The 14,472-nt window shown below is 33.9% G+C and overlaps 1 protein-coding gene across 3 annotated transcripts in view; it reads right to left on the bottom strand.

Annotated features, from left to right (window-relative positions):
• Positions 1–14,472, bottom strand: part of VPS13B (vacuolar protein sorting 13 homolog B) — a 752,513-nt gene that overhangs the window by 361,676 nt on the left and 376,365 nt on the right. For all 3 annotated transcript variants that reach the window (XM_027594446.2, XM_027594522.2, XM_027594354.2), the window contains exon 24: positions 3,152–3,372. In XM_027594446.2, the coding sequence (XP_027450247.2) occupies positions 3,152–3,372 (221 nt within the window). The remainder of the gene's footprint in view (positions 1–3,151; positions 3,373–14,472) is intronic.

The raw sequence follows: 14,472 nt of genomic DNA, 5'->3' as shown, positions 1-14,472 counted from the left end.
GTGGTTAAATTTTATCAGATGTTTTACCTGCATCTATGGAAATTATCATAGGATTTTTCTCACCTCTTTTACTGATACGGTGAATTCTACCAAATGATTTTTGAATATTAAACCAAACTTGAATTTCTAAGATGAATCCTACTTTATCACCATTTATTAACTTTATGTACTGCTATACTGATTTGCTAATATTTGATTAGGAATTTTTACATCTATTTTCATGAGGGATATTGATTTCTAATTCCTTCTTTTGTAAAAACTTTTTCAGAATTTGGTAATAGGATACTGGCTTCATAAAACAATCTGGGAAGAAATCCTTCGTTCTCTATCTCTGGAAAAAAATTTGTAAAAATTTCCTATATTTTTCCCTTGAATATTTGATAAAATTCATCCACTGGGGCCTGAACTTTTCTTTAAAACTTATTTTTATAGCAGATTTAATTTCTTTTATAGATATAAAAGGATATTCAGATCTTCTATTTTGTATCATTTTTTGTAAAGTTATTTTACAGTAAAATTTTCTATTTCATCTAAATTGTTACACTTGCTGGCATAAAGTTGTTCATATTCTATTATTCTTTTAAAATCTATAGGATCTGTGTGATAATGCTTCTCCTTTATTCCCAATATTGGTAATTTGTATTTTATCTTTCTCTATTGTACAGTCATCTCTGCTCTTTTATTGTTTTTGGCCTTTTACTTCTTTTGGGTTGATCTTGTTCTTAGTTTTCTAGAGTGGAACCTTAAGTTAATGACTTAAGATCGTTCTTCCTTTCTAATGTAAATATTTAAAATTATGTTTTTCCTCTTAAGACTACTTTACTATATCCACCTTTTTTATTATCATTCAACCAAAACATTTTCTTATGTCCAAGTGATTTTGTCTTTGATTCATAGATTATTTAGAAGGATGTTTACTGTCTAGATATATAGTTTTATAGTTTATTACTTATTTCTAATACATTTTGACTATGATTAGATAATATATTTTAATCTCGTAAACAAAATGAGACAATGTACACCTGAAAAAAATGTGTAGTCCATGTTTTTTAGATACGGTGTTCTATGAATGTCAATTGGATCAAGGTGAGTTTGTAGTATTTTTCATTCTTCTAGATCTCCAATTATTTATTTTTATCTGGTTGCTTTATCAATCGCTGACAAAGGTGTTATAAAACTTCCCTATTATATCTGTGGTACTTATTTTTCATCTAGTTGCTTTATAATTGCTGAGATTGTAAAAAAGTTCCCCCTATGCAGCATGGAATAGAATCATGTTTTTTTCCTTTAATTCTACCCATTTTTGTTTCATGTCATTATTTATCTCTGGTAATACCCTTTTCCCTTTTGTTTATTTGATATTAAAATAAGCAAGTCCAGCCGTCCTATGCTGTTTATATGGTATACTGTTCCTATGCATTTATTTATATGCATTTATTTATATTATATCTATTTCTTTATGTTTCTAATGCTTCTCTTTTAAGCAATATATAGTGGAGTCTTGCTCTATAAATTTTTGCCTTTTAATAGGAATAGCTGGACCAGAGGTCAGCAAACTTTCCCTTAAAGGGTCAGACAGTAAACATTCTAGGCTTTGTGAGCTACACTGTTTAAGCAACCTCAGACAAAATGTAAAAACTGGGTTTCTGGCCCGCAGGCTTTTGTTTGCTAACTCATGGTCTAAAGACTCTTGGTTAACATCATTAACATTTAATGTTGGTGAGAATAGCTCAGCTCTACCATCTTACTTATTTATTTATTTTTGTTACAAGTTTTTATTTAAATACTAGTTAGTTAACATACAGGGTAATATTGGTTTCAGGAGAATTTAGTGATTCATCACTTACATATAACACCCAGTGCTCCTCACAACTAGTACCCTCCTTAATACCCATCACCCATTTAGCCCATCCCCCGCCCACCTCACTCCATTAATCTTCTTTGTTCTCTATATTTGAGTCTCTTATGGTTTGCCTCCCTCTCTTTTTTTCCCCCTTCCCCTATGTTCACCTGTTTTGTTTCTTAAATTCCACATATAAGTGAAATCATATGGTATTGGTCTTTCTCTGACTTAAAACTTATTTCGCTTAGCATAAGAGACTCTAGCTCCATCCACGTCATTGCAAATGGCAAGATTTCATTTTTGTTTCTACCCTCTGTTTTTAAACTCTGTTACCATTTCTTGACTTCTTTAGATCATTTGAATATTTTTTGGTATTCCATTTTAATACATTTGTTGGCTTTTTGGCCATATCTCTTTGTATTTTTGCATTTTATTTTTAGTAGTTATTTGAAAAGAATAATATATGTTGAAAAACTTTCATAGTCTAGTTAGAGTTTAAACTGTACCACTTCACATGATATTCAGAAATCTGGCAGCCATTAGGTCCCTTTAATCCTCCATTAACCAGGCAGGGAGAAGAGGAGAAAGGAGGATGGTATCAGTAAGGAGGCTCTATGAAATATGAAATAATATTTGAACCCACTTTAAAAAAACACACTCTAAAAACTGGCTTAATTAGTGGCTTGTAACCACTAATGCTGAGATAAACGTAGATTTATCAATATTGACCTGTTGGATCCAATGCCTACCTAAAAAGAATTGTTTTAAAATATATTACAAATAGTATTCAACACTGACAATCTATGTAGAAAGTATAACACAGTCTGCTTAAGGTTAAAGAAACAAGTTAACTATATGCAATTAATAATTTGTATAAATCCAGGAAACTGGAATTCATATTAAATTGTAACAATACAGAATTCAACATATTTGGTTTATACCAACTGAAATGTTATAGAAGTTCTGAGTGAGAATCTGGTTGAAAATTATATTTGATCCGTTAAAAGACTCTTCCAGTGTGGTAATAAAGTAGTCCTTCAGTGTTTAAACACGTTACATCTGTAACTGATTTCATTCTTTCAGCCAAAGGATGCATTTATGCTGCCACCATTACATTTTCAGAAGAGTTTAAGTTACAAAACTTGAGAGAGCTTCAAAGCAATACTTAATCTAACCATTCTGATCTTGATGGCTCTGTTAAAAATAATTTAGGACACTAAACAGAAGAGAAACCCTTTACAAAATTGATAACAATTGTTCTTAAATCACATTATTTTAAATTTCCTTTCATAAATCAACTATACTAACCTGAGGGTTCGAGCATTTTATCTGAAGTGACTGTAGGTCAACATGGAGACAGACAACAAATGAATGCCTTGTATCAGGTCCTGTAGCGAGTAGTTTTTGAGATGTAACAGCTAGAGTAGAGGTACAACCCATAGGTTCCACTAGGCAAAGTGTCACTTGTTTTCCGAAAAGGGTATACATGCTGAAATGATGCAAGCTGATAGTCCAAGGAAAAGCATTACCTGGTAACAAGGACAAAGGGGGAAGAGAAGCACACATATGAAAACACAGTTGTCACTTGACAGTAAGGTGTCTATCATGTATTTTTGAAATATAAAACATTTAATACAGCATCAGAAAAGTGACTATACCAGAGACCAATGTGCTAAACAATTTATATACTGTTTAAAAGTAATTCTGACAAATGTTTATATTTGTATTATAATATACTACATATCAATAATCCTATATATCATAGAACATACAGAAAAAACATACTACTACATCAATAATTATATACATTATGAAACATACAGAAATAGAACATAAGGAAATGAGAGAGATAAATGGAAGTTCTAACTTCCTCTTCCTTCACCCTAGTGGGCTGCATTGTGCAACTGCTGGGGATGTATTCATTATACCTTGGAGATCACAGATCTAGCTGAGGAATAAGAGATGAAAAGAATAAATAATCTATTATCTAGATTATTTATAATTTATAATCTATTGGACCGCCTGCATCAAAATCACGTGGGTGCTTATATAAACCATAGATTCTTGGTTTCTAACTCAGTCCTTCTTAATCAGACTCTCTGGGGATAAGACCCAAGATGCATTTTGGTTAAAAAAAAAAAAAGATGCATTTTGGTATCTTCTGCTGGTGATTCTTATGTATAATAGGTTATTTTTAAATAAAATATACTTGATAAAAATAAGCACTCATAAATATCAGGAGTAAAAACAAAATTCCTTTCCTTCTTTTATATTTTTTCTTTTATTTCTGTATCAGAGATTAATTCATTAATATAAATTATGAGATAAAACTATTTTTTAATGCAGCTATAGATAAAGTGCTTTGTGAAATGATTTTTTCAAATATACTCAGTATTGGAATATTTATTAACATTTATTCTTGAGCTGCCAACTAATGCAAAATAGGTTCCTATAATTTGCAGTTTTGACTTTGCAATTCTACTAGCACTTGTAAGAATAGATATTATAGACATCTTTATGAGGAGCTAAATAATTTTTAAGCAAATTGAAAATACTTATTTTCTAAATAGAGAGGTACTAGTACCTCACTGCAAATAAATTAGAAAATATGACATATAAAGAATAATCAAAATCAGTCCTAAACAAACTAGAAATAATTATATAGGAAGAAAAAACTTGTCAAAATGGGAGGTACTGATAATCACTGAAGATAAATTAGAAAATATAAAAAGAAAAATCAAAACTAGTCAAAACCCTGCCACTCCCAGTAATAATTATTAACATAACTAATATTTCCTTCAAGTCTTTTTCTTCCCTACACTGTGCTGGATATGCCCACACAGTTAGAAGCAGGGTCACAGTGTAAATACCAAGTGAATTACAAACTGGATCATACTATATATTTATACATATACACACATTATATATGGAATATAAGTACTCATTTGAACTATGGTGATAGTAAGTAGATGCTACAAGGTAGGTTCTTGTAAGTTTGAGTACTCAAAATGTCTTGACCAAATATAGTTCGTAAGATTAAAATTAGAATCTTTGAAATTGAGACCTGGATACTAGAATGAATCTAGCTACATAGTAGGCCACAATAACTTGACTGGAAACAATGAAAACTGCATAATAGTATGTGGTCAGCACTGTAGCACTCTGCCTGTCTTAAGATTTAAAATATTTGCCCCCAAGAAAGAATGACAAACACTAAATCATCTGTAACTAATTCTAAAATTATTTTAAAACCTACACAAAGTTCCATGCTTTTTTACAAAACAAACTCTTTGCCAAAGGCCTTAAAATATTCTGGAATGATTTCAGGTTACATATTTTAAAACTGGTAGTGAGCTATATATAGTTTTTCAAATTTTCTGTTATCCAAGAAATGCTAAATGGTGGGTATGTTGAATGAAGAGCATCAAATTTAAATTTGGTAAATTAAAAATAAAATCCCAAATGACATTAGTACTATCTCAGATGTGTCTCGGCCTCTCCTTTGGAATGAGACCAATAAACTGAAATCCATTTTATTATATTCTAAGTCTTAAACAGAACATTTTAAAACAATACTTAACACCCATTTATTTAGTCTGCAGATTGTCTTTTAAGAAAAAGCACACTCTACATGTAATGACAAAAATTTCCACAATCATTGTGAAATAAATTATCAAAACACAGCAAATTATTACCTGCACAAGTATTCCTCTTACATACATGTACACACAAAATAAAAACACCTTACCTATTTATAACACTGGGAATATAATGTTCTAGAGGCTCCCTAAAAGATGTTCAGACGTCCGTGGCAGGCCAGAACCACGAACTATTCTGAGACTTTCAAGACCAGTATTTTACTTTAATTGTAAAGTTCTAATGCTGTAACATGTTTTATTTTAGATAAACTATTGTTGGCAGAATTCAGAAATTTTCAAAGTATCTAAAGAACAAGAAAAATGAAAAACAAAGAAAACTTATAATTCCATTTCTGTGTGAATTTGTGAAAACTCTATTATTGACAGAGAAAAAGATACCAATAAAGTAATTATCACGAAAATGACAAACACACACTGTTTTAATTCAGATTAAATAATTTGGAAGAGCATGAATATGACTGAGCTTTGGGGAAAAATAAATATATAAGGAAAACTCAGTAAGACCATGTGCTACATGTGTCAAAAATGAGGAAGAGAGCACTGGAGTTTATTAGATAATATTAATTTACAACCGAGAAAAATTTTAGAAAGTATACACAGTGGATTTCCTTACATTGTATGACATGTTGCTGATTTTGCATGATACCAGAAGCAAAATATAAAAAACTGGTTTAGATAACAAAGAAAATTATTTATGTATTATACACACAAACACTCAAAAATTTTATTATCAATGTTGGGGTCAGTCAAGAGTGACTAATTACTAGACCCTCATCATACAAATTTAATTTATGATCTTGAATCTTGGTAGATAATGATTAATATTTTGGAAAGGGAATCAGTTTTTCCCTCTCTAAAGATACTCTACTAGACTACAGGAAAAAGTATATACACTTGGGGCCAAAGTGAATCACTTTACAAACTTCAATGTGGCAAATAAGCAAGTAGGTCAATATTGGAGATACTCTCATTTTTTTTTTGCTTTCTTAACCTTAGTCATTGTCTTCAGAAACAAAAAAGGATCTTCTAATTTTTTCCATTATGTTCCACAATCCAGTATGACTCAGGCAGTTTTTTTATTTCAAATATGAACTGGTATAACAGAAATATTTTACTATCTACTGTGAGGTTGATACTTTGGAGACAGATATATTCTGCAAATATAAATGAGCCAAAACTGCAAACACTGCTTTCCCAAACCACTTAGCACTTAACTGATTTAAGACAGTTAACATAAAGGGTTCTTTAATTCTATGTGATGTTAATTTAAGTAATGGGTACTTTCAAGGAATGAGGCATTAAAAATAATATGAATATAACCAATTTTCCTGGCAGAGAGCAGCCAAAATGCCTAGAAGAGAGGTAAATGAAAATGAGTAACCTATAGATTTATTTGCTCTGCAACCAAAATTCTCCATTTTGGAACAACACTAAAAACACAAATAATTGGCAATTAAAAATGGGCAGAGGACGCAGCAACTTCTTCCTAGAAACATCACCAAAGGCAAGGGAAGCAAGGGCAAAAATGAACTATTGGAACTTCATCAAGATAAAAAGCTTTTGCACAGCAAAGGAAACAGTTAACAAAACCAAAAGACAACTGACAGAATGGGAGAAGATATCTGCAAATGACATATCAGATAAAGGGCTAGTATCCAAAATCTATAAAGAACTTACCAAACTCAACACCCAAAGAACAAATAATCCAATCAAGAAATGGGCAGAAGACATGAACAGACATTTTTCCAAAGAAGACATCCAAATGGCCAATAAACCCATGAAAAAGTGCTCAACATCGCTCGGCATCAGGGAAATCCAAATCAAAACCTCAATGAGATACCACCTCACACAAGTCAGAATGGATAAAATTAACAAAGTCAGGAAATGACAGATGTTGGCGAGAATGTGGAGAAAGGAGAACCCTCCTACACTGTTGGTGGGAATGCAAGCTGGTGCAGCCACTCTGGAAAACATTATGGAGGTTCCTCAAAAAGTTGAAAAGAGAGCTACCGTATGACCCAGCAATTGCACTACTGGGTATTTACCCCAAAGATACAAATGTAGTGATTCAAAGGGGTACGTGCACCCCAGTGTATATATTAGCAATGTCCACAACAGCCAAACTATGGAAAGAGCCAAGATGTCCATCAACAGATGAATGGATAAAGAAGATGTGGTGTGTATACACACACACACACACACACACACACACAATGGAATATTATGCAGCCACCAAAAAAAAGAAATCTTGCCATTTGCAATGACGTGGATAGAACTACAGGGTATTATGCTAAGCGAAATAAGTCAGTCAGAGAAAGACATGTATCCTATGATCTTACTGATATGAGGAATTCTTAATCTCAGAAAACAAACTGAGGGTTGCTGGAGTGGTGGGGGGTGGGAGGGATGGGGTGGCTGGGTGACAGGCATTGGGGAGGGTATGTGCTATGGTGAGTGCTGTGAATTGTGTAAGACTGATGCATCACAGACCTGGACCTCTGAAACAAATAATACACTATATGTTAAAAAAAAAAAAAAGAAGAAGATGGTAGGAAGGGAAAAATGAAGGCGGGGGAGATCGGAGGCAGGGATGAACCATGAGAGACTATGAACTCTGAGAAACAAACTGAGGGTTTTAGAGAGGAGGGAGGTCGGGGGTGGGTTAGCCCGGTGATGGGTATTAAGGAGGGCACATTCTGCGTGGAGCACTGGGTGTTATATGCAAACAATGAATCATGGAACACTACATCAAAAAAACAAATAAATAAATAGAGAAAAAAAAATGGGCAGAGGATCTGAACAGTTAGTATTCCAAAGAAGACATACAAATGACTAACACATATGTGAAAAAATATCCCTCATCATCAGGAAAATGCAAGTCAGAACCACAAGGGGATCTCACCTCACAGCAGTCAGAATGGCTAGTATCTAAAAGACAAGAAATGACAAGCGCTGGCGAGGGTCTGGAGAGAAGGGAGCCCTTGTGCACTGTTGGTGGGAATGTAAACTGGTGTAGCTACTATAAAAAATAGTATGGACACTCCTCAAAAAAATTAAAAATAGAGTTAACTTATGATCCAGTAATTCCATTACTGGTTATTTATCCAAAGAAACAAAAACATTAATTTGAAAAGATATATGAACCCCTATGTTTACTACAGTATTATTTAAAACAGTCAAGATATTCAAACATATTCTAAAAAAAACAAAAAAACAAAAAAACCCACTTTTTTCTTTTTCCCCTTCTATTCTCTTTTTACTCCCTTCTCCATATTTTATATATATGTTGTCACATTTACATAATTTTGTGTCTAATTATGACCATTTCTTTCCCACTTAAAGAAGTCTCTTTAGGGGTGCCTGGGGCTGTGCCTTCAGCTCAGGTCATGGTTCCAGGGTCCTGGGATGAGCCCTGCATAGGGCTCCCTGCTCAGCGGGGCGTCTGCTTCCCCCTCTCCTCCCCACTCGTGCTCTCTATCTCTGTCTCTCTCTCTCTCTCAAATAAATAAAATCTTAAAAAGAAAAAGAGAAGTCTATTTAAAATTTCTTGTAAGGCTGGTTTAGTGGTGAGAAACTCCTTTATCTCTTGTTTGTCTTAGAAACTTTTTCTCTCTCCTTCAAATACAAATGATGATCTTGCCAGGTAGAACATGTCTAAACTTCAATGGAAATCAAATTAATATAGACTGCTATTTACTTAGGATGCTATATGAGAAACTCATGGTAACAACAAACCCAAAACCTATGATAAATACACACACTAAAGATAAAGAGAAAGAAAGCCAAACATAACACAATAGATACTCATTATTCACAAACAAAGAGAGGAAGAAGAAAGGGACAAAGTACAAAAACAACCAGAAAGCATATTTTTAAAATGGCAATAAGTACATACCTATCAAAAATTACTTTAAATGTAAATGGTCTAAGTGTTCCAATCAAAAGACATAGTGTGGCAAAATGGATAAAAAACAATGTTGATCTATATGCTATCAAGAGACTCAGCTCAGACCTAAAACACAGACTGAAAGTGAAGGAATGGAAAAACATTCACCATGCAAATGGGAAAAGAAAAAAGCTGAGGTAGCAGTACTTGTAGCAGACAAAACAGACTTTAAAACAAAGACTGTAACAAAAGAAAATAAGGGCAATGCATAATATTAAAGATATCAATCCAACAAGAGGATATAACAATTTTAAGTATATACTCACCCAACACTAGAGCACCTAAATCAATAAAGCAAATATAAACAGACATAAAGAGAAAAACTGATGGCAGGGTAAATAATAGTAGGGTACACTTTAACACTCCACTTAATCAATGGACAGATAATCCAGACAGAAAATCAGATGGGATCAGGCACGTTCACGGTGGTATGGCCATAGAAACAAACTGAGGGTTTTTGAGGGGAGGGAGGTTGGGGGGATGGGTTAGCCCAGTGATGGGTATTAAGGAGGGCATGTACTGCATGGAGCATTGGGTGTTATACGCAAACAATGAATCATGGAACACTACATCAAAACCTAATGAGGACTGTATGGTGACTAACACAACATAATAAAATTAAAAAAAAAAAAAAATCCAGACAGAAAATTAGGAAACAATGTCTTTGAATGACACATTGGATAAGATGGACATAACAGATATATACAGAACATTCCATCCAAAAACATATAATACACATTCTTTTCAACTGCACATGAAACATTTTCCAAAACAGATCACTACTAGGCCACAAAACAAGCATCAATAAATTTAAGATCGAAACGAGAAAGGGAAGTAGGAGACAGATGCACAATCTTCAGTAACTGAAAACAGGGACCTCCTGCAAGTCCCCATGGTTGCATTCCTTGCAACAGCTCGGAGAGAGGACAGCACTTGACCAAAGCCCATTTGTGGATGGTTGTCGTCCCAAACTGCATCCTTACCGCAAGGGGTCTGCACATTTCCATGTGCATTTTGTGAAAGCCTTTTGTATATACGACCAGTGTTTTGTCAACACATGTAAATATAATTATCAAAATAAACAATCTTTTCAAAATGCTTTAAAAAAAAGAATGAAATCATACCATCTCTCTTTTCTGATAATGATATGAAACTAGAAATAAACTGCATGAAATAAAACTGAAAAAAAACCCACAAACATATGGAAATGAAACAACTTGATACTAAACAACCAAATGGTCAATGAAGCAATCAAAGAAGGAATAAAAAACTACATGGAGATAAATGAAAATGAAAACACAAAAGGTCCAAACTCTTTAGGACACAGCGAAAGCAGTTCTAAGAGGGAAGACTAGCAACACAAGCCTTCCTGAAGATATGCTGGCTAACTGAACACAATTAAAAAAAAGAAACAAGAAAAAGTTCAAATGAACAATCTAATGTTACACCTAAAGTAACTAGAAAAAGAACAAATAAAACCCAAAGTGATGAGAAGAAACAAAATAATATCAGAGCAGAAATAATGATGAAGAGACTAAAAAAAAAAAAACCAGAAAAAAATCAATGAAACCCAGGGTTGGTTTTCTGAATAGGTAAACAAAATTGACAAACCATTAGCCAGACCCATCAAGAAAAAAAGAAAAAGAACCCAAATAAATAAAATCAGAAATGAGGGGCGCCTGGGTGGCTCAGTTGGTTAAGCGACTGCCTTCGGCTCAGGTCATGGTCCTGGAGTCCCAGGATCAAGTCCCGCATCAGGCTCCCTGCTCAGTGGGGAGTCTTTTTCTCCCTCTGACCCTCCCTCCTCTCATGCTCTCTCTCTCTCATTCTCTCTCAAATAAATAAATAAAATCTTTAAAAAAAATCAGAAATGAAAGAGGAGAAGTAACATCTGACACAACAGAAATACAAAAGAGTGTAACAAAATACTTTGAAAAATTACATGCCAACAAACTGGACAATCTAGAAGAAATGGATAAATTACTAGATACATACAATCTTCCAAACTGAACTATGAAGAAATAGAAAATCTGAACAGACTGATTACAAGTAATGAAACTGAATTGGTTATCAAAAAATTCCCAGAAAATAAAAGTCCAGGATCAGATGGCTTCATAGGTGAATTCCACCAGACATTTAAAGAAGAGTTAATACCTCTCCTCCACAAACAATTCCAAAGAACAGAAGACAAATGAAAGCTTCCAAATACATTCTACAAGGCCAGCATTATGCTGATAGCAAAACCAGACAGAAGATACCAGAAAAAAAGAAAACGACAGGTTGATATCCCTAAAGAAAATGGATGCAAAAATCCTCAACAAATATTAGCAAACTGTATATAACAATACATTAAAAAAATCATTCACCACAATTTATTCCAGGGATGCAAGGATGGATCAATACTCACAAATCAATCAATATCATACATCACATCAACAAAGGGTAAAAATCATATGCTCATCTCAACAGGTTCAGAAAAAGCATTTGACAAGATTCAACATCCATTCATGATAAAAACGCACAACAAAGTGGGGTTAGAGGGCATACCTCATCATTATAAAGGCTATATGAAAAACCCACATCTAGGGTACCTGGGTGGCTCAGTCTGTTGAGTGTCTCCCTTTGGCTCAGGTCATGATCTCAGGGTCCTAGGATCAAGCCCTGTGTCAGGCTCCTTGCTCAATGAGGAGCCAGCTTATCCTTCTCCCTCTGCCCTCCCCTCCTGCTTGTGCTCTTTCTCACACACACTCTCTCTCTGTCAAGGAAAGAAAGGAAGGAAGAAAGAAAGAAAGCCCACAGCTAACATCACAGTCAATTATGCAAAACTGAGAGGTTTCCCTATAACGTTAGGAACAAGACAAGGATGTCCACTCTCACCAATTTTTATTCAACATAGTACTGGAAGTCCAATTTATAGCAATCAGGTAAGAAAAAGAAGAGGCATCTATATTGGTAAAGAAGAAGTTAAACTGTCACTATTTGCAGATGACATGATATATATAGAAAATCCTAAACACTCCACCAAAAAACTATTAGAATAAATTAATTCAGTAAAGTGGGAGGATACAAAATTAATACCTACAAATGGGTAGGATTTCTATACACTAACAAAAAAGAAAGTGAAAATTTTAAAAATCCACCATTTACAATTGCACCAAGAAGAATAAAATACCTACGAATAAACAACCAAGGAGGTGCAAGACCTGTACTCTGAAAACTATAAAATACTGATGAAAGACACTGAAGACAACAAAAACACAGGGAAAGATATTCTATGCTCACAGATTGTAAGAATTAATGTTGTTGAAGTGTCTGTATTACCTGAAGCAATCTGCAGATTCAATGCAATCCCTATCAAAATACCAACAGCATTTTCCACATAACTACAGTAAGGAATAACAAAATCTATACAGAACTACAGAAAACCCCAATTTCCAAAGCAATCCTGAGAAGAACAAAGCTGCAGGTTTCACAAGACCAGATTTCAAGATATGCTACAAAGCTGTAGTTATCAAAACAGTATGGTACTCGCCCAGAAATATTCAAAGATTAATGGAACCAAATAAATAGCCCAGAAATAAACATGCTTATATGGTCAGTTAATCTATGATAAAGGAAGCAAGACTATACAATGAGGAAAAGACAGTATTTTCAATATATGATGCTGGAAAAACTGGACAGCTACATGCAAAAGAATTGAAGTAGCCGACTTTCTAACACCAAACACAAAAATAAAAAAATGGATTAAAGACCTAAAAATAAAACCTGAAACCATAAAAATCCTAGAAGAGAGCACAGGCAGTAATTTCTCTGACATTTGCCATAGCAACTTTTTTCTAAATCTTTCTCCTAAGGCAAGGGAAATAAAAACAAAAGTCATCTACAGGGACTACATCAAAATAAAAAGCTTGTGCACAGCAAAGGAAATAGCACAACTAAAAGGCAACCTAAGGAGTGGGAAAATATATTTGCAAATCACATATCCAGTAAAGGTTAGTATCCAAAATAAATAAAGAACTTACATAACACACACACACACACACAATGAATAATTCAATTGAGAATGGAAAAAAAGACATGATTAGACATCTCTCCAAAGAAGACATCCAGATGGCCAACAGATACATGAAAAGATACTCAACATCACTCATCATCAGGGAACTGCAAATCAAAGCCACAATGTGATGTCACCTCATACCTGTCAAATGTATCAAAAACATAAGAAACAAGTGTTGGCAAGGATGTAGACAAAAAGAAAACTCAGGTGCTGTTGGTGGGAATGCAAACTGGTGCAACCACCAGTTTGGATAACACTATGGAGATTCCTCAAAAAATTAAAAATTGAAATCTATATGATCCAATTGTTTCACTATTGGGTATTTACCCAAAGAAAACAAAAACACTAACTCAAAAAGGCCTATGCACCTCTATGTTTATTGCAGCATTATTTACAAGAGCCAAGACATGAAAGCAACCTAAGTGACCATCAACAGACGAATGGATAAGAAACACACTAGAATATTACTTGGCCATAAAAAAGATGAGATTGTGCATTTGGACAATATGGATGGACACAGAGGGTACTATTAGTGAAATAAGTCAGACAGAGAAGGAAAAGTGCTATATGATTTCACTTATATTTAAGAAACAAAACAAAGAAGAAACAAATACAAAAACAGATTCTTAAATACAGAGAACAAACTGGTAGTTGCCAGAGAGGAGGAGGGTAGGGGAGGTGAAATAAAGGGGATTAAGAACAGACTTATTGTGAGGAGCACTGAGAACTGTTGAGTCATTATACTGTACTACTGAAACTAGCATAACACTGTTTATGCTTCAATTAAAAAAAAAAGAAGAAATGAAAACCTTAGAGCTCAATAGCAGATTCATGGTGGTCTAAGAAAAAAAAAAACCCAATGAACCTAGCAATAGAGGACATAACAGGGCACTTGGGTAGCTCAGCTGGTTAAGTGAGTCTGTTTCAGCTCAAGTCATGATCTCAAAGTCATGAGATCGAGCCCTGC

This window comes from Zalophus californianus, chromosome 4, assembly GCF_009762305.2.
Source record: "Zalophus californianus isolate mZalCal1 chromosome 4, mZalCal1.pri.v2, whole genome shotgun sequence".
NCBI classification, from domain to species: domain Eukaryota; kingdom Metazoa; phylum Chordata; class Mammalia; order Carnivora; family Otariidae; genus Zalophus; species Zalophus californianus.
The sequence above is the reverse complement of the archived record's forward strand: the minus strand, read 5'-3'. Positions and strand labels throughout refer to the sequence as shown.